Raw genomic sequence first — 18,903 nt, forward strand, 5'->3', positions numbered from 1 at the left:
GAGAGGCATTACCATAACCTTATACCAAGGGCCTTCCCATGGTCACATGGTAGTTATACCAATGCTCTGCTCAGCATAATATCCAGTCCTACAGTCACTTACTGTGTCTCCAGCCCTGACTTAGGCTTTGCTACATCATCCCTTCTTCCTTGAGGGGGAACTCTGCTTTTATCTATTGAGTTGGAGTCACAAGACTCATAAATTACTAGTGGCCCTCATATAAACTATATTTAAAGAACAAAGAAACTCAAAATCATTGTGGGGGTGACAGTTTGTTTGGTTCACCCCAATGACTAAAAATCATTTAATTTCAAACCTATTCCAGCATTATTCTTCATTGCAAAAAATGAAAAAAACACCAGGGGTACTTAGTAACAGAGTTACATGCCATAATCACCTTATCTTCCTGCCTTGCTGTGAGATATACCAAGAAGATCCCAGAAGGGTGCCAGGGTTAATTGAGAGAAGGGAAGAAGATGGCACTTTTTCTGAAAAGTGCTCTGAACTGGTATGTTACAAACTGCTGTACAACTCCATAAATGTTATATTAATTATATATATTTGCATATAAATGTAATATTTAGGTATTATTATGTGCAGATGTATTTATTGTATTTATTTTATACAATTAGGCCAAACATGTGTTAATTTTTTTTCTGCTAGACTGCCATTCCCTCTAGTGGATTTCTGCCGCCAATGAAGAGTAGGAAAACAGAATCCAGGAAAGTGGGTCATATTTTTACTGAGAAGTTGTTTGTTAGAGGGGATTGTGCTGTTAAAATTAAATGTACCGGAAATGTCAGAGAGATCTTTTACTGTTGCCTCTGTTGTGTGCGAAAAATATAATTCAGTTCACTTCTTTGGGGCTTTTCCTGATTGCAGCTAAAAAGATTTTATGCCCAAGTGAAATTTGCTTTTATTACTTTTCAGCATTACTATTTTTCATTCCTCTATACAATGGGAAATGTGGAAAAAAAATTCTGGCTTTAAATATTTTTTTTTTGTCATTTTGATAAATGTCATTAGGCCCTGATTTGTGGGCAGGTCAGAAAGGCCTAGGCCCTGGGCGGCAAAGTTCAGGAGGTGCTGCCGACTGGAAGGAACAGCATCAGGGGAGCATGAAGAGGAGTGATGGAGATGTGTGCATTTGGGGGGAGTGTTAGAAAGAACTGGTTTGCAAACAAGGGTAGGTTGCAAGTGGCTATTTAAATCTGGCCCTGAATTCCATTGAAGGCATAATATGGGGTGATTTATGAAGGTACCTGCAAGTGCTACAATCAGGGGCGTAACTACAGAGGAAGCAGACCCTGCGCTTGCAGGGGGGCCCAGTAGAATAGGGGGCCCAGTGAGGCCCTAATTAATAGCCAATTTTAATATGTCTGGGTAGAACAGGCCACCTTATCAATATTTTGGGGCCCTAAATTGAATCTGCTGTGGGGCCCAGTGACATATAGTTACGCCACTGGCTACAATGGATGCATGGGAGATAGCATATTGATGCATTTCATTAAGGTACTTGTGTCCACACAGGATCCTGCAGTTCAACACGGTTGCCATGGGGAAAAAATGCTGCATTTTGAATAAAACACGTGTCTGACATTGCATTTTGCACACTGCACTTGTGTTGGAAGATGATTCCTTATTTTTAAATTTCCCTTTGTATCTGTCTGCAGCAGTAGTTCACAAACTATGGGGAACAGTGCAGTGAAAAATGGGGCCCAGTTTATAGGACAGTTGAGTTGAGCTTCAGTAATATTTTTGACTATGAATGAATATTTTTGATATTTAATGAAAATGTCTGAAAATCTCTCGTTGAATGGAAATATTAGGCAAACAATAAATAATTATTCCCCTCACTTACTTCTTTTTAATTGTTTTAAAAATGTCAGTTTTTTCTCAGATGCCAAGATGTCAGGCTGTGTAGCCACAATCTTAATTTTTAACCTGGTTTAATTTCCCTTATAAGAAGCAAGAAGGGACTGTCAATCAGTACAGGGGCTGTGCTGCAACAAATATGAAATTCTTCATTGTAATATCTACTTATAGCTGCTACAGATAGATACAATATATGTGTTCATATGTACAGATGAAGCCACTTGGATTTGTGAGTTAAATGCGTCATGACTCAGAGTTAATTGAAGAAACTGTGTTATCTAAAGTTATCTTAACTCATTTAATGCATTTAACCTTTTCATTAGCATACCAAAGCACCATTGTTCACAATGGTGAATGCTTTAATTAGATGGGATGTTGTGTCACAGTTTTCTGTGTTAAATGAGATAAATGGGATATCTGTGTTTAGTTATTCTGTGTCAAACAGACAAACCAAAGTGGCTGCATCTGTATATGTGAAGGTGCATACTGTATATGAAGCAATTTTATGCCACCAGTCCATTAAATTATTAAGGGTGGCTAAAGAGTCAAAAAAAAAATTTAAATAAGGAAAAGAATGGTGTATAGCTCTGCTCTTGGAAGCCTAATAACATAGTCCAAAGAAAAATCACATTATGGCCTCCCAGTCCAAGGGCCATACATTTTTAAGAATTACAATATAAACTAGAAGACATCCAAATATAATTTAAAAAGTAAAAAATATTTATTAGGACATGTGTAGCCTTTTTATAATTATATTGGCTACTGCATTACTAGTATTGGATCTCTTCTAATTTATATTGTAATTCTTAAAAAAAAATGTTATCAAGAAAATGTACCCAATACAGAAAGCTCATCAGTATTCATGATTACACATAAGGAGGCCACACTGTATACATTCATGGAATACTGCTATATAATTATATGCATATTCAAATGTATTTTATTAAACCTGAATCCATTAAAAATGTGTTTAATGAAGCTTATTTTGCACAATGATATACTGTACAGTCAGGAGCCCCGACATCCCTGTAGAGCATTTCTGCTGCCAAAATAGAGTAGAAAAGGATGTCAAAATCCAGGCAGCAGGGTCAGGTTTTGCTACTTATTAGGGGGCTTTGTGTCGTTAAAACGAAATGTGCTGGAAATGTCAGCTGGATGTTCTCTGTTATCTAAAAATGGAAGCTAAAAGGAAACCTAAATGCACCTGAATGTAAGGCAGTGCACACAGTAGGGTTTAGCAGATACATTTTCATTGATTTCACTATTGATTGGAATTCATACAAAGTATATTAAAGTATTTAATCTAGAAATACATATTTAGTAAACTGTAATGTATAATTGTGATTAGAAATCACCCTTGGAAACCAGAAAGCAATCTTTGGGCTAGATTTTTACTATTTTTAATACTGTATACACTATGTTGCCCAAGGTTTCCAAACACCTGCCTGTCCAACATTTCACTCGCAAGATAAGGAGATTAATATAAAGTTGAGCCTCTCATTACTGTTATAGCTTCTACTCTTCTGGGAAGGATTTTAATAGATTGCTTCCATTAGTAGTATTAGTAGGGTTTGGGAACTGATGTTTGGGATCAGATCTGGCTCACAGTCAGGGTTTCACTTCAATCCACACTCAAGTTCTTCCACTCCCCAGCAGCACTAAGGTCTGTACAGATCTAGCTTTATGCGTTAGGAAAGAACTATCCCCAAACTGTCGCTAAAGAGTAGGATGAATTCATTCGTCAAGAATGTCATTGTCGGGTATAAGCTGAAGGTGCTTTTAGTGGAACCAGGGGCCCTAGCCCAACCAATGGCAAACACCTTAATTTGCTCTTCTCCATTAAGCTTTACAGTCAGAATTTTACATTCAGGCAGATAGTGTTCTCCTGGCATCTACCAAACCCAGTTCCAGCAGATGGCAAAATTACAATTATCACTGCAGAGAATGTGTATCCAATTCCAATGGCAGTGATCTTTACATGACTCCAGCCAACCATTGGCATTGCCCATGGGAATGTTAGAATTGTTTGCATATGGCTGCCTATAACACCTCATTCATGTTTGCCTATGGAAGATATCCCATAACTGTTAAACCTATCACTTAAATGTATAAATAAAAATTAATTTAAACTACTGCTTGTTTGCTAGAAGAATAGGGACCCTGAATAGCAATTTAAATTCCAAACTGGAGAGACACAGAACAAAAAATTGTAAATCATTAATGAATCACAAAGAATAAAATTTGAAAAAGGTCCATATCATACTAAAAATCAAGGTAACCAGTTCAATGCAATGTGAAACGGAAAATCTCAGAATTATAATGTGTATTTTATCTGTACATGTGTCTCCTGATTGATGTTTTTAAACTGGTTCTTAAATTATTTCAATAACAGCATGTATCCTTGATACCTGCATTTAGAAGGCTATTCTGTATAACCATCATCTTTTCTTTTTGTTGCTTGCATTCAAGTAATTAAAAATGAGAGACTTCTGGTCAAGTGATGATCAAGAAGGAGGATATGAGCTGGCCAGCCTGGATATCATTGAGTGTAGCACATAGAGCAGGCTCTTGGCTGGTTGAGTTTAAACTTGGGGTAAAGCCTTGTGTTTAAACATTAGTGTAGTAACTCTTTCAGACAATACTACTATACAATTTCTTTCAGAATCAAGAAGGCTATAAGGTAATTGGAGAATGGTTATAAACCCCCTTGCAGCATTGTTTTGAGTTTATATGGTCTGACAATGTCTGCATGTTTTGCAGGCAGGTTAAAAGGCTCCTGATGTAATTGACCCACGCATGCCTGTACAAATGCGATAGGGAAAATCAAATGGTGGGTTCCATTGGGAACTTTTTCAACATACTGGAAAATGTTAAATAATTTGTTAGCACTATATACATTAAAGATAGTTTTATTAACTTTATCTTTTCAACTGTATTGCAGGTTACATAGAGGAGAGCTGTGTAATTGCATGTCCATTTGATTGCAAGCTAAGTGACTGGTCAGCCTGGTCTCCTTGTAGCTCCTCATGTGGAACAGGAGTTAAAATAAGGTCAAAATGGTTGAAAGAAAAACCCTACAATGGGGGCCGCCCTTGCCCCAAACTGGATATTAAGAATCAGGTGAGGTATTCCTTGTGACAATGTTTCAGGGGTATTTCTCGCTGAAACCTGTACAGCCTGCAAACAAAAGATGCCTTTTTAAAGATTTTGGAGATTTTCCACTTTGTATGTGTGTGGTGAATTAACGACTTTTTGAATCCTTCAATGACGTATATTGTGCTGTACTAGGAAATACATGTTAGGTAGGGTTTTCGTTGCACCTAAACAGATTCTGGTTTTAACTCCACTTGCCTATCTTCTATCCTAGGTACTAAGCCACAGCAATCCCAATGTAACTTTTCATGGGTTTTAAAATCAAGCAAGCCACCATTATCCTGCCTAGCACTTGTGATGTCTGGGTTAGTTTTTGTTGTCTGCCTAGGTAGATTCAGTCCTGCCCAAGAGAATTATGAAGCACTAGTAGAATCAGTATTTGTAACCTTTAGCTACAGAAAATTGTCTTTGGATGCCCACTTGGTCTACAGAAATGGACATGCCAGGCTTCTCCTTTCTGAAAAGCAACTTGTCTTTTGTAATACCTTAAGTTACAGCCAGACTTTTCCCTAGAAACAGGTGGCATAGTTACTTGAATCAGTTGAAGGCATTCCCAACTGCTCCAGCTGTGCCTCACCTCCAATATCCTTCCACCAATGTAGGGGAGAAAAGTATAACCAGGACAGGAGATGTCTGCTTGAATATAATCAGTGCTAGATTATATAATATCATCAGTGTTTTTAGAACATAATATTAAAAATAAGGAGCAGAAGGTGAAAAGCAACAATGAAGAGTTCCAAAAATCTAAATCTGGAGTACAATTTTTATATTGGGTCTGACCAAAGATGAATGCTCCAAGATTATTCTGGAGAAAAGATAGGGGACATTGATCCCTATGGACCTAAAAAGCTGACAAAGTATTTTGACTCTATAAACACCACATCCAAGGAGCCTAAAATGTCTAATTTTTCAAGTTCTCAATATCAGTTTACATACATTTCTTTCCCTATAATTTATTCAACCACATCTTTAAGCTATGAAAGCATGATCATCTTTGCTTTTGCATTTCTCCCCTGATGTTTTTCAAAGATATTTTACATTGACTGAAAGTTGCTAAGGAAACCTGAAATTACCCACCACTTTAAGGATTTGCATTTGCTTTTTTTTAATCTGAAACACTGTTAATATTATGTAAGGTAATTGTCTTGAAATATGCCTCTGTTACCATGCATTCAGGGAGCTGATCATTTTATAAAAGTTTGGAATTTAACATGCCCGCATGTGAATAATATCATCACTCACCTCGCTTTTTCTTTACATTTTGTAATTTTCAGTTCAGAGTTTACTGAACCTTTTTTTTAACACATTCCCGACAGTTTAGTAACAATTCAGGAGAGTGAGAATCCTTTTGCGCACCTTTGGTTAATTAATGCTAAAATACTTTAAAATATATTTTACAGTATCTTCAATTCATTTTTGTTAAATTAACAGTAAACTGTGTTAGATTCACACATTTTCAACTTAATAAAATTGAAACTTCAATAAAAACTGAACATGGAAAAACTGAGCATAGTCCTTACCATGCTACTGCCCATGAACTGATATGAGACTGTCTAGTTCTTAAACATAAACTAAAGTCTAAAAATTAAAATACTGAATTTACTGTCCCAGCCCAGTGGTTCAACAGTACTATAACAGTAATGATCCAGACATGAAAAGTTGCATAGAGCAGCTCCCCATCATGGATCTTGTTAAGTCATTTTTGGGTGCCAGTGGCACTGCACATGCTTGGTGTGCTCTAGGCTGTTGAGAAGCAAAGCTTAGGATTTGGCAGAAATCATCAAGTAGAAAGTGAGGTTTATCTGTCATATAAAGTGGTGCTACATTGATTATTAAAGATGACATATACCCTCTAACTTAATGTAAGATTGCTTAGAGTACTTTTTGGAAAACATAGACAATGTACAATTTTTATGTTAGTTTCTACAATATTAGGGGGCAGATGTAAGAAGGGTAGAATATCGAGGGTTAATTAACCCTCGATATTCGACTAGGAACTAAAATCGTTCGACTTCGAATATCGAAGTCGAACGATTTAGCGCAAATCCTGCGATCGAACGATTTCTGGCATCTTTCTTCAAAAGCTTTAGTTTTGCTTTAAGCACTATTTTGTGTGCTGCACAGTTTATGAGTAAAATGTTACTCAATAATCATATTGTGTATTACATGATTAATAGGTTACACACAGGATTAGTTAGTGATGTAGTCTAGTCCTTGAGCTCCATATTGTGTAGCACATTAAGAGGGTTCACTATTAGTTGGTGAGACAGTACTTGAAGGCCATATTAAATCTGTTACCTTTACAGTAGGAGATAAAGATCTTTGCTGCCTACTACAGGGTAGATATTATCCCTACAGAGAATAACTGAGGGGCAGAGAGTTGGTATATCAGTTTCTTTGGGAATTCCATTTTATTGTACTTTCATTGTTAACATAGTCTTTGTTTAGTCAGGGCGATGTTAAGACTTCCCACACAAGCACAGGGGATAAAGCAACATTCACGCACAATGCAGTAGGTCTTCCTGAATGCCCAGCAATGACCTGCAGCTAATGACTTTGTGATTAGGGTCACCTACACATAAACTGATTATTACAGAGTTTGCTAGCCCAACGGTTATATAGTAAGGCAATAAATACAGTATGTCTGCTACAGCGACATTTCTCTTTACATTTAATTGCTGCCCTTGATTTACTCCTTGCCTTAAGACACATAACTGCATGAGCCACTGGATTTGGAGAAGCATTAATTTTCTCTTTTTTCAATAGTTTCCTTTCTGGGAATGTAAATTATTCTGTACAAGTCTTTCAAGCTAAATTGAAGCTCTCTGAATTCAGAGCTGGATGCCCTTGGGAGTAAATTGTACTGTGGCATATTGCTATGGGGAGAATAATGTATATGTACTGTACATAGGAGAATTACAATGTGACTTTAAATGAAATAAGGGATCTGGGGAAAAGAGTTTGGGCCATTTCAGTTTAGAGAAGCAGCCGCTCAATTTGTATGGAATCGGTTTTAGCAAGCTGTTAACTTGTCCCCTGCCATCATTTTTGCATAGCTTGATTTATTCAGTTGAGGTAACAATTAAAAGAGGCATATTCAGGGGGCCTCAGGTGTGAGCAGGCAAATTTGTACCCCTTTGCACCCCTAAAACCAAACTCAGCACCTTGTGCCTCAATAAAGAATCAACCTCAAGGTCAAAGGACCCTTTACTTTGCTTATGGTGCCTGACTGAAATCTGCGATACAATTTCTGAAATAGCAGACATTTTTCAGAAGAGCCACTGTGGGTGCCCTAGCAGGAAATTAAATTAGGAATTTAAACTAGAACCCCAGAGCTGAAAGGTGACAGTGCTGAATACTATACAGCCATTCCATTTCCTTTTTCACCCATTATACAATAAATACATCAGGTTTGCTGTGCATTCGTTTTTCTGTTGTGTATTCAGGAATTTATTTACCTCTTTCCTTCTATCATTCTTCTTATAAGCATTTTCCAGTACTTGATCCATGCCCAAATTATATCTTTTTCATTAAGCCTTCTCTGATTTGGGTTTTATCTTTCATTCAATATTAATCAATATCTCAAGCCATTTCCAAAGCTTTTAATGTACCGCTATAATGAAGTCTCACCTAAAAAATGCCCCTTTACTGTGGAATAGAAATGCACTTGATTTTATAGCCATGAAATTGAATCTTAAGAATGACCATACAAGAGCATTTACTCTTCAAATGCAGGTATTGTGGAGACCTTTTCTTTAACTAAAGGTGGCCATAGACGTAACAATTATGATCTTTCCTGCGACCATTATCAATCATCGGATATACAGGTAGAAACAATAGGATTCTACCTGTATCTGATGATTCAGCATTAAAGGCACCCAATCAAAATCTTCTGACCTGGCTAATTGATGAGCCAAAATCATCAATGGAAGACTTTTGCCGATATCGGTCGGCCGCTATACACACACACCTAATATCATATAAAACTTTGTTTCATACAATAATAACTGTCCGTCTATGGCTACCTTTAGTGTTAACATATATTGTGTCTACTCTAAACATATATTGTGTCTACTCTAAGCAATTCCCTAAACCCTATTTTTTTAAGTTAGAACTGCTCCTTTGTTTTCCAAAATTCTTTGGACTGTTCAGGGAACAATGAACAAATTGCCCAGAATTGATTGCTGAAAAGAAGCCTATAAGCAAACTCTTCAGCACATACAGTATTGCCTTCTGCTGTAAGATGTCTCAGCTGGTAAAGTAAGCAAAGGGAAATTGAACTGAACATTGTATGCAGAAGCTGGATCATCTGGGTAAAACTTGAAAAGGAAATCAAACTGGGATTTTTCTGCAGGAAGGTGTCACCTTCTGCACCTGCATTATTAACAAGGATATTCTTGTCAGATTTAAAGGAACAAGGAACACTGGAGGTATTTTTGCCACAATGGTCCACTTAGAGGGGACCTTGCTAATTAGAATGGCCATTCCTATTAGTAGCTGCTAAACGACAGCTAAACGTCTGCTCTATAGAGCACAAGAACACACAGGAATACTGACTTCTGAATGTTACATCACTGCTGATGGTCAAGTTTATCTGAGTTGGATATGACTGCTGGTAGAGTCAGGTTTATCTATATCTAAGTAGGATATGGCAACTGGTGGAAACATATTTATCTGAATGGCATATAAGAGGTTTTTGGAGCACTTCAATGATATGTTTATATTTGCATTTATATATTGGTTATATAACTTTTTCTTAGGTGCAGACCCAATTATTATTTTGTAAATGAAATATTATTGGAAGAATTTATTATGATATTTCTGTTGCAGGTTTCATTTGCTACTACAAAGATGTTCTTATATGGTTATTATGTGTGCCCTAGAGAGCCAGTTTTCATTGCTTTAAATCAGGGAATAAAAACAAGCTCCTCCCCACCCCTCTTCCCTCTCTTTGCAGTGTATTTTAATTTGATTTAAGGATCCCATAACTCAGTATGAACCTTCTTCCTATAACTATAAATGAGGTTATGGCTCATGGCTTGTAGTCATACAGTGTTAATTTGTGCTCAAGACAAATGTCTCATCACTCTAATGAGTTTATAATGGAGCGTTACCAAAATATTACATTAATACACTTTCGCACTCTGACGAGAGGGAGGCCTAAGTGAATTTAACTCCTGTTTTCAGGCAATGGCAGTTAAATTAGAGGAAACTTTTGCTAATAGTTACCAGATGTGCTAAGATGTTAATACAATTAGACTTTTGCTTACAAATGATATTAACAAGCAAGTGGCACAGGTTGCTTTAGAGGCAAGACTTGAGCCAGGAATGAGCTAGATTGAGCCCTGTGGGATTCCCTACTTAATCTGGAAGAACAGCATTACAATTAAACTCTGCTTTCTTTCTAGCACTCCATCTGACACATTCTGCATAAACATTTTGTAACAGCTTAAAGGCATATTGGCAACTTATACAGGAACAGAATTTGGTTCAGAACAAAGGATATTTGGGGGCAGAGCTGCCCAAATTTGATTAGGAGCAACAAAGGATTTTCATTGGGAAATAACATGAATGTTGGTTGAGAATGTGTTGGGCAGGTCATAAAGTTTGGATGTCTGCACCAAATATCCTAGGTGTTTACAAAGGACAGGGTAAGGTGCAAAGTGAAAACAAAGGGCACAAACCTTGCCATTGTGTACATCTTTGCACTTCAGAATGTATCAAAAATCCTGGCGGTATGTGGGCATTCCCTTGGACACCCTCTAGCTTGATCGTCATTTAAACAAGCAAGGGACACAAAACACACTGTTTTACCACCTGCCTCTGGCAAATGTGCTTCATTTTAACATTGCACTGTGCTTTCCACATTGTGCCGATTGAGTGCAAGGTGCAAAAAAAGGTGCAAAAAAATTGTTGTAAAGATGCAAGTGCTTGATGCATGGGTCTTAGGGGGCACAGTTTTGCTACCTGTAGGACTCCAGCCCTTTTGGGATACATTTTTTGACCAAAAACATTACCCCCAGGAAAAGGGGTAAATGCAATAAGCATTTTCTATGTAAGGTGTCAGGCCCTTATATATGGGTGTTATCCTGTGCAGAGGCTTTTTTGTGTGCTTTACTCCACAGAATATGCAGTCAGTAATGGACCCTTTTCTTTTTATTGGGTACTGTACCCATGGGAGCCCAATGACATGCCTAGCACAGATTAAACATTGCATGATGGGTCTCTTGTGTGTTCAATTCAGCAGGCATTGTGACATGCAATATTGTATGGAGTATTTGGATGACTTGTAGTGGTAGTAGAAATACTTGCAACCTACTACGGATCACTCCCCACTGACTTAAATAGGAAGAATCGTTATGCACCCTGCATGAGCATTTATGGGGAGGCATCTGTTTACCTGGATAAATCTTGCACCACAGACAACAGTAGTATATTACTGTGCTCATTGATTTCCCAGCTGGATCCCAATAACAAGCTTTGTTTTGTCACTCCGACAACAGATTAATTTTGCATTATGGGAATATTGATCAATTAGCCACTAAAGCACGGAACAGCCTAATTAAAATTGTCCCTTGTAATTCTAATTTGTCATCGGCAGCTCCCCCATTTATCATGATTATTCTACAAATAGGACTACAATGTGCAGCATGATCACTGCTCTATAACTGATTAATGGCAAATCACTGTATAAATAGAACAAGAGAACACATTTTACCACTTTATCAGAAATCAGAAGCGAAATGAAAAGCACATCGCTTAATGCAACTGAGAAATGTGTATAGTTATGCAGTTTTATATTATTATTATATTTAGTTTGCATTGGTGCAAACTGGCTTTCAGCTAAACCAATTACCATATTAAAAGATATTCCTTCTATGCAGGTTTTCATTGTGTCCAGGGCAAAACGGGTAAGGGATATTCCATATAGTGGCATGTAAGATCAGAGGAAACCTCCTAGTATGTTATAGTCACATATGAAGCATGGTCTGGTGTCATTGAGGTATAGCCAGTTCATGCAGTTCAAACATCAAGACTGTAGCCTTTGACATGGTGTGCCAGCAGATGACGTTTTTAAAATGGACAATTACTCTCCATTTCAATAGGATCAGTCAGGCAGTGTGATTACAAACTGCCTTGCCAAATCCTGCCATGTATGACCAACTAAAGAGCAGTAATTCATTGGCAGACAGCACACACACACCTGTTGAAGTATGGAGAACTTTAGAGAATACATTTATCTAAATGCTACTGAATGGTGACAGACCTGATGGGGACATCAACAAGAAAATATACCAAATGGCAACCATGAACCAGTCCAAAGGAGCTCTAGTCAAATCTTCCAACAAAACTTTTGGAAGTACATGGAGACCCAGAATTATTAGTCTGCTAAGGACATATCTTTGCACTCTTAACCGAGATATTTTCATAACATTTTAAATTATTGACAAAATAAACTGGCACTGAGGTGTCCTCATCTACTTCCCCGATGCATTTTTAGAATTCTCAACGACTGCATCAAGATGATAAGAACAGTCTAACCATGTCAAATGGGAACTATCGTGAAAATGAAAAACACTTCCTCATACTGAAATAAGACACTTTCTAAATACAATCAGTTAAATATTCTGCATTGTTTCCTAAATAATCAAGTTTATCTTCTCTATTCTTCTCTTAGCATCTGTTTCTCTTCAATCTATCTTCATGCAGCATTTGGGTGTCTGAGGAATGATCCAATATATCTTATAAGGGGAGCTTTCTTTTCTAGCAGATGTATTAGAGCTCACTCAAATAACTGATTCCAGTGCAAACAAAATAGCTGCCTTTTGCACAAATTCTGCATGTAGAGAGACAGGATTCCTGATGATTTTAATAGAGTGAGCTCTAATACATCTTCTAGGCAAAAGGAGCTCCTCCTATAAGATATATTGGATCATTCATCTGACACCCAACTACTGCATGAAGACAGAATGAAGAGAAACAGATGCTGAGAAATGAATAGTGAAGATAAACTTGATTATTTCAGAAATGGTACAGAATATTTAACTGATTGTATTTAGAAAGTTTCTCATTTCAGTATGCTGATGCTAATTTTAGATTTTCATTTACGCAATAGTTCCCCTTTAATTTCTTAATCTTTTTTCAGAATTAATACCCTTCTAATCCTCATCAGACATTTACTTCTGTAGTCATTAATCTCTAATTATAAGGGATCAAGGAACCTATAATTTTTTTATTTCAACACTTGGTAAAGTAATTGTCATGCATCTTGAAAGAGCTACTTTATATTCTATTCCTACCAACAGTAAATGATCTTTTTATGAACTTGTGGGATGTACAGTGAATTTCTAATGCAGATGTTAGAAATAACTGCTTGGTGTAATACCCCCTATGGACCTCTGTTTGTGCTGTATTATGCTAGTTGTGCTGTCTGTCTAGATTCTAGGTAATAAGCAGAACCAGCAAATATCGTCCCCATTCTTTAAATAACACTTAAATATAAATACTTCAGCAATGGAGCAGGATGAAAGAAGGGTTTAATTAGAAGGCAAAGAGTGGAAGGCTTAGCCTATTTTCTGTGTATCAGCATGATAGGCCTATTAATAAAAAGTGCTCTGCTTCAGACTTTTAAAATTTAAAATAAAGAATAAAATACAATTTCTAAGAAAAGATATCATTGTTTGGAAAGTACCTCTGGGAGTGTGTAGCAAAACATTTTTTAAGAATAAGATGGGCCAAGGTCAAATGGACTTTGTAGTGTCACATCTCTTTAAAGTTTGATATTATAACCAAAGGTCCTTTAATATTAACTTTGTATCACTTTGGATATTATGGGTAATAAAAATGCAGCACTTCGACAACATCAGATGGGCCACAGGTTGAAAGATTAGACAAGATTGGGGATTGGGGATAGCCCCTAGAAGCACCGGGGGCCAATAGCCACAGTTTATCCTGACTGCTACTATAGGCACCATCTCTCCCTAATATACCTGCTATCCCACAGCCACAGTCCCTTCCCAGAGACTATTATCCCACTGTTACTATAGGCACCATCTCTCCCTACTATACCTGCTATCCCACAGTCACAGTCTTTCCCAGAGACTATTATCCCACTACTACTATAGGCACCATCTCTCCCTACTATACCTGCTATCCCACAGCCACTGTCCCTTCCCAGAGACTATTATCCCCACTGCTACTATAGGCACCATCTCTCCCTACTATACCTACTATCCCACGGCCACAGAGGCTTCCCAATGGCTATTATCCCACTGCTACTATAGGCACCCCCCCCCCCCCCACTATACTTGCTATCTCACAACCACAGTACTTTCCAAGAAGCTATTTTATTTTGCATGAAGAATGCATTCATATACAGCTAAAAAATATACATTTTAGAATATGTATTCCTTACCTTTCTATGAAATCACCCTACCTGTTACCTATATAGTAGAAGAAATAATAATATTGGTTGAAGTGTTTGTGTTAAGTGCTGTGTCAAAAAATGATCAAAGAGCACCAACACTAAAAAGGGTAACAGACAATCACAGCTGAAAATAGTTTTTGAGCTTGACAAACATGTACTTTCAAATACATAAGAACCAGGCCACCAGTTCTGACTTTTGATGCATAAATGGATCAATGTTTGAATGAATCACCTCCTAGCAAAAGCATTACCCTTCTATTAAAGAGCCCATACAATGTTTTATACACCCCTTTTGGATAATATGACAACTGACCATCTTCCAAGAGATATGAGCTGAACAAACATGTGTAACTTGCCTGTGCAGTTCTTTAATGGAATTGGGCCTTTTTTTCCAACTTTTAATTAGACGTCTGTTTATTTATTGCACTTTCTTGAGAAACAACAAGCACCGCTCATTTCCAAGACATGAGATGACTGCACTGCAGTTGGGAAAGATAAAATTGTAATTAGTCTGCTCAATGTTAAATGAATTTTTCAGTTTAGATATAAGTGAGTATGCAGTCCAGGAAACAAATAGGTTTTAATTATTCTTTTTTAACTTCATAGTTGAAATATCAATAAGTCTTTGCAGACATAGGGTATAAGTCACCTGATTCCTTGTCATTGTCCTGAAAGATGCAACATAATAACCACCAAACAAGCAATTGTGCCATTACCATTTATGAGTGAATCTTCCAGAATGTGATTAAAGTCAATAATGGCTACTAAGGTGTTAGTGTCTTGTTGTTTCGAGGTAAACTAATGGCAATATATAATTTTCTTTTCTTTTTGTTTGTCATGCACACTGCTAATATGGACCTCTACAAAGGCTCAGGTTGGTAATCTATTCTATGTATTGATTTGTTCCTCTCACAATGAGTGTCTACGTTGAAGTCATGGCCATAGTATATCTCTATATAAAGCATTTGTTTTGAATAGGTAACAGGAAATCAGGAGGAGGATAGGGAGAGGTTAAATTAAACGTATCTTAAATCTGATGGATAGCTTTATATTAGAAAACCTTAGGCCATTGTTTAATGTGTGGATTACAGTAAACTCTGCAAGGATAACTTGCAAAACTTTCACCCATTCATGCCATTATTGATGCCATAGGCTGCATACATAGCATTGCCTTAAAACAATCATGGGATCGTTTAATCCTCACATGCAGATTTAAATCCTCACTGAAGTAATTATTGACAGATCCATGTAATTTACTTCTTTATGTCTCCCTGTGGCATATTATGCACCCAGTACACGCAGAACAACTGGTTCAATAAAAGTAACCTTACATTTAGGGCCATACATATAATCAGGGCCATTTTTATTGATGTAACTTCTATGCCAACGTTAGTAACTATAACCCTAATTTGGTTACTGTCTATTTAAATAGCAATTAACCCTTTGCAATCCAGGGACCTGAATCCCTTTTGCGTATGAAAAGTGCTGGGAACTAGGATTTACAGTGCAGTGCCTCCACCTAGGGAACTCTGAGGAGCACACCTCAAGTTCAACTAGGAAAAATATAACACACGTTTGCAAATGAAACAAATATAACTTTATGTAAAACAGTAGTGAAAGAACTTGGGCAATCTAATACACAATGCATTTCAGCATTGGGGACACGTAGGATCTACCTAACTCACTATTAGGTACCTGACTGTTTCTCCAACAAAGTCCTTTTTATTATCATAGTCTCAATCCTCTGGAAGGGGTTAATGACCACACAGTTCAGTTCAATTGAAATGTCCCTTCCCAAGAGCTCTCATAACTCAGGTAGCACTACCTTTCACAAAAGTACCTCTCACTTTGGAACTTAGCAGCTGCTCCCACATAGCAGGTAAATGCACAAGAACTGTCCTCAAATTGGGGCCCCAAGTTTGTATCCTTGCCAGTAACCTCCATTGGGTGGCTCACTCACGGGGTGCTCTCAGAGGCAGTCACACTGGAGATTACAGGCAGCTCTGCAGCCGGATTAATCTCAACAGTGGCTCATTTCACCTCCTGAGTCTCTAGCAGTATGGCAGGGAACAGGATGGGTTATCTCTGTACTACTAGCGATGCAGAACTCTCAAGCAAAACTGCACAGCATGAAACAGCAGCTTCTCTGCATTATTGGACAGTCTCACACAAACTGGTTCTGGCTGGATGCTGCAACAGGGGAGCTTTTATAACCTCTCTCTCTCTCGTAACCCCTTGCAATTGGCTCCAAACCCAGGCTCTTCCTGGATCCTCCTCTTTTTCTCAGATGGCCTCTGGGGCTTCTAGCCACTTGGTCACTCTTGCCTGTAACCGGGAACAGGGGAAGGCGTGTATGATCCCCTACATAACTTTTTAAACAGAGTCTAAATACATTCATTTTATAAGAGGGACAGAAAAGACACACTGGGGCTCATTTATCAACACTGGGCAAATTTGCCCATGGGCAATTACCTAATTATCTTTTTAAAGGAACAGTTCAGTATAAAAATAAAAACTGGGTAAATAAAAAATGTTTCTAATATAGTTAGGCAAAAATGTAATGTATGAAGGCTGGAGTGATTGGATGTCTAATAGCCAGAACACTACTTCCTGCTTTTCAGCTAATAACGAAGAATAACAAGTACACGAAAACTTCAGAACTTGAAAGGAAAATTTCTGTACAGAGTGCAATTTGAAAGCAAATCATTGTGATTTTTAACCATAATGCAGCATTTCTTCCAATTCCTTCCACAGTCCACAATGTAACTGCAGCCAGTGCAATTGTACCCAATGTATCAAAGAAGATGCAATAGCATGTGTGTTTTAATGCAAATTGGGCACAGGTTGTGTCTAGCATTTACAGATTGGGGATAGCATCACTTTGCGTGTTTGAGCACAAGTACCTTTAAGAATTGTGCCAATATGAGCTCTCCATTGTGTCCATCTTAGAGTGCCCACATTTACAGTAAATGATCCGTAATATTAAGTGTGTCAGGGGTCATTTACATATGCACCTGCATTGGAATGGAGAGCTCACATTGATTACGTTCATCAAGGTACTGCATCCAAGCACACTCCTGCACCTCCATGTGGTTGCTAATAGGGGTCATTTATGAATGCACCTGTACTTTGCTCCATGCGGAGGTAAAGGAGTATGTTTTGATGCAATGATTTTAATACACAGAATGGAGAGCACATATTGATGTAATTCATTAAGGTACCTGGATTCAAACACACTCCTTCCCTTATACATGGTCTTCAATGTGTCTCTTCTAATGAATGTGGCCTCACTGTTCCTATTGACACTGTAGAACTCTGGGCGTTTAGCTCCAGGGTTCCACAGTGGGTAACAGACTTTTGCCTTGTGAATCAGAATCAAACCCACATGCTCCTGAGCTGTCTCATCTCACACTCTGAAAATCCTAAATGCAAATGGCACCAGATTTGCATAAAAAACAATCATTTTGATGCATTGGGCACAATTGTGGCAGACGCAACTAAAAGCACAATCCCAGTTATAGGGAAATGATGCATTGTGGGTAAAAGACATGGTCAGACTGGTTATTACTAATTCCCCATTCTTTGTATCTAAGGTTGCATTAACTTTTAGTATGTTAGCTAATGCTAAGCCTTCATTTTCTTTAAATAACTGCCTTTTTCATCTGACTTTTTCCAGATTTCAAATGGGGGTCACTGAGCACATCTTAAAACAAATGCACTGTAAGGCTACACATTTATTGTTATGGCTCATCTTTCTCTTCAGGCCGTCTCTCCTATTCATATTTCAGTCTTTTATTCAAATCAATGCATTGTTGCTGGGGCAATTTGGATCCTAGAAACCAAATTGCCAAAACTGGGGAGCTGCTGAATAAAAAGCTAAATAACTCAAAAATCCCAAATAATAAACAAATTAAAACTAATTGCAAATTGTCTCTGAATATTACTCTCCACATCATACTAAAAGTTAATTTAAAGGTGAACATCTTAGCATTGTGCTAAGCACAGATTGCCACTGTGGATGGAGGGAAATAAGGGCTCAGTAGAATAAAGACATTCCACGTCTAATGAAACTAGGGTTGGAATCTTAATGGACTTTCCCTCCCTGTATACTCTAAATGTGTTCATGGCTGATTACTTATCGTAATTGCTGGCTTGCACCACTAACCATAATAGCAAAGAGAGAAATCTAAAAACAAATGAAGAAAGGGACAAAGGAATTCCTTTTATTTGCACTGAAATTATGGATAGGGGCTAATCACTGTACTAAAACTGAAAAGAATTACATGGACCACCACCCCAATTAATTTTCCTGAGTCCCAAGGGGCATCGCAAAGATGTAGTAAATGAAATCTAGATTTAAGCATACCTGCAGGGTATCGTAAAGTAACTGAGAAAAGTAAGTCATGCACTGGTGGAGCTGGTGGAAATTCTGAATTGATTGGAATTAT

General features: G+C 37.6%; 1 protein-coding gene across 3 annotated transcripts in view; it reads left to right on the top strand.

Moving 5' to 3' along the window:
- thsd7b.S (thrombospondin type 1 domain containing 7B S homeolog) overlaps nucleotides 1-18,903 on the top strand; it is a 209,509-nt gene that overhangs the window by 162,349 nt on the left and 28,257 nt on the right. For 2 of the 3 annotated variants that reach the window (XM_041578308.1, XM_041578309.1), the window contains 2 exons: nucleotides 4,817-4,995; nucleotides 15,324-15,329. In XM_041578308.1, the coding sequence (XP_041434242.1) occupies nucleotides 4,817-4,995; nucleotides 15,324-15,329 (185 nt within the window). The remainder of the gene's footprint in view (nucleotides 1-4,816; nucleotides 4,996-15,323; nucleotides 15,330-18,903) is intronic. The other variant, XM_041578310.1, reaches the window with a different exon arrangement.

The sequence above is a fragment of the Xenopus laevis genome, chromosome 9_10S (assembly GCF_017654675.1).
Source record: "Xenopus laevis strain J_2021 chromosome 9_10S, Xenopus_laevis_v10.1, whole genome shotgun sequence".
NCBI classification, from domain to species: Eukaryota; Metazoa; Chordata; class Amphibia; order Anura; family Pipidae; genus Xenopus; species Xenopus laevis.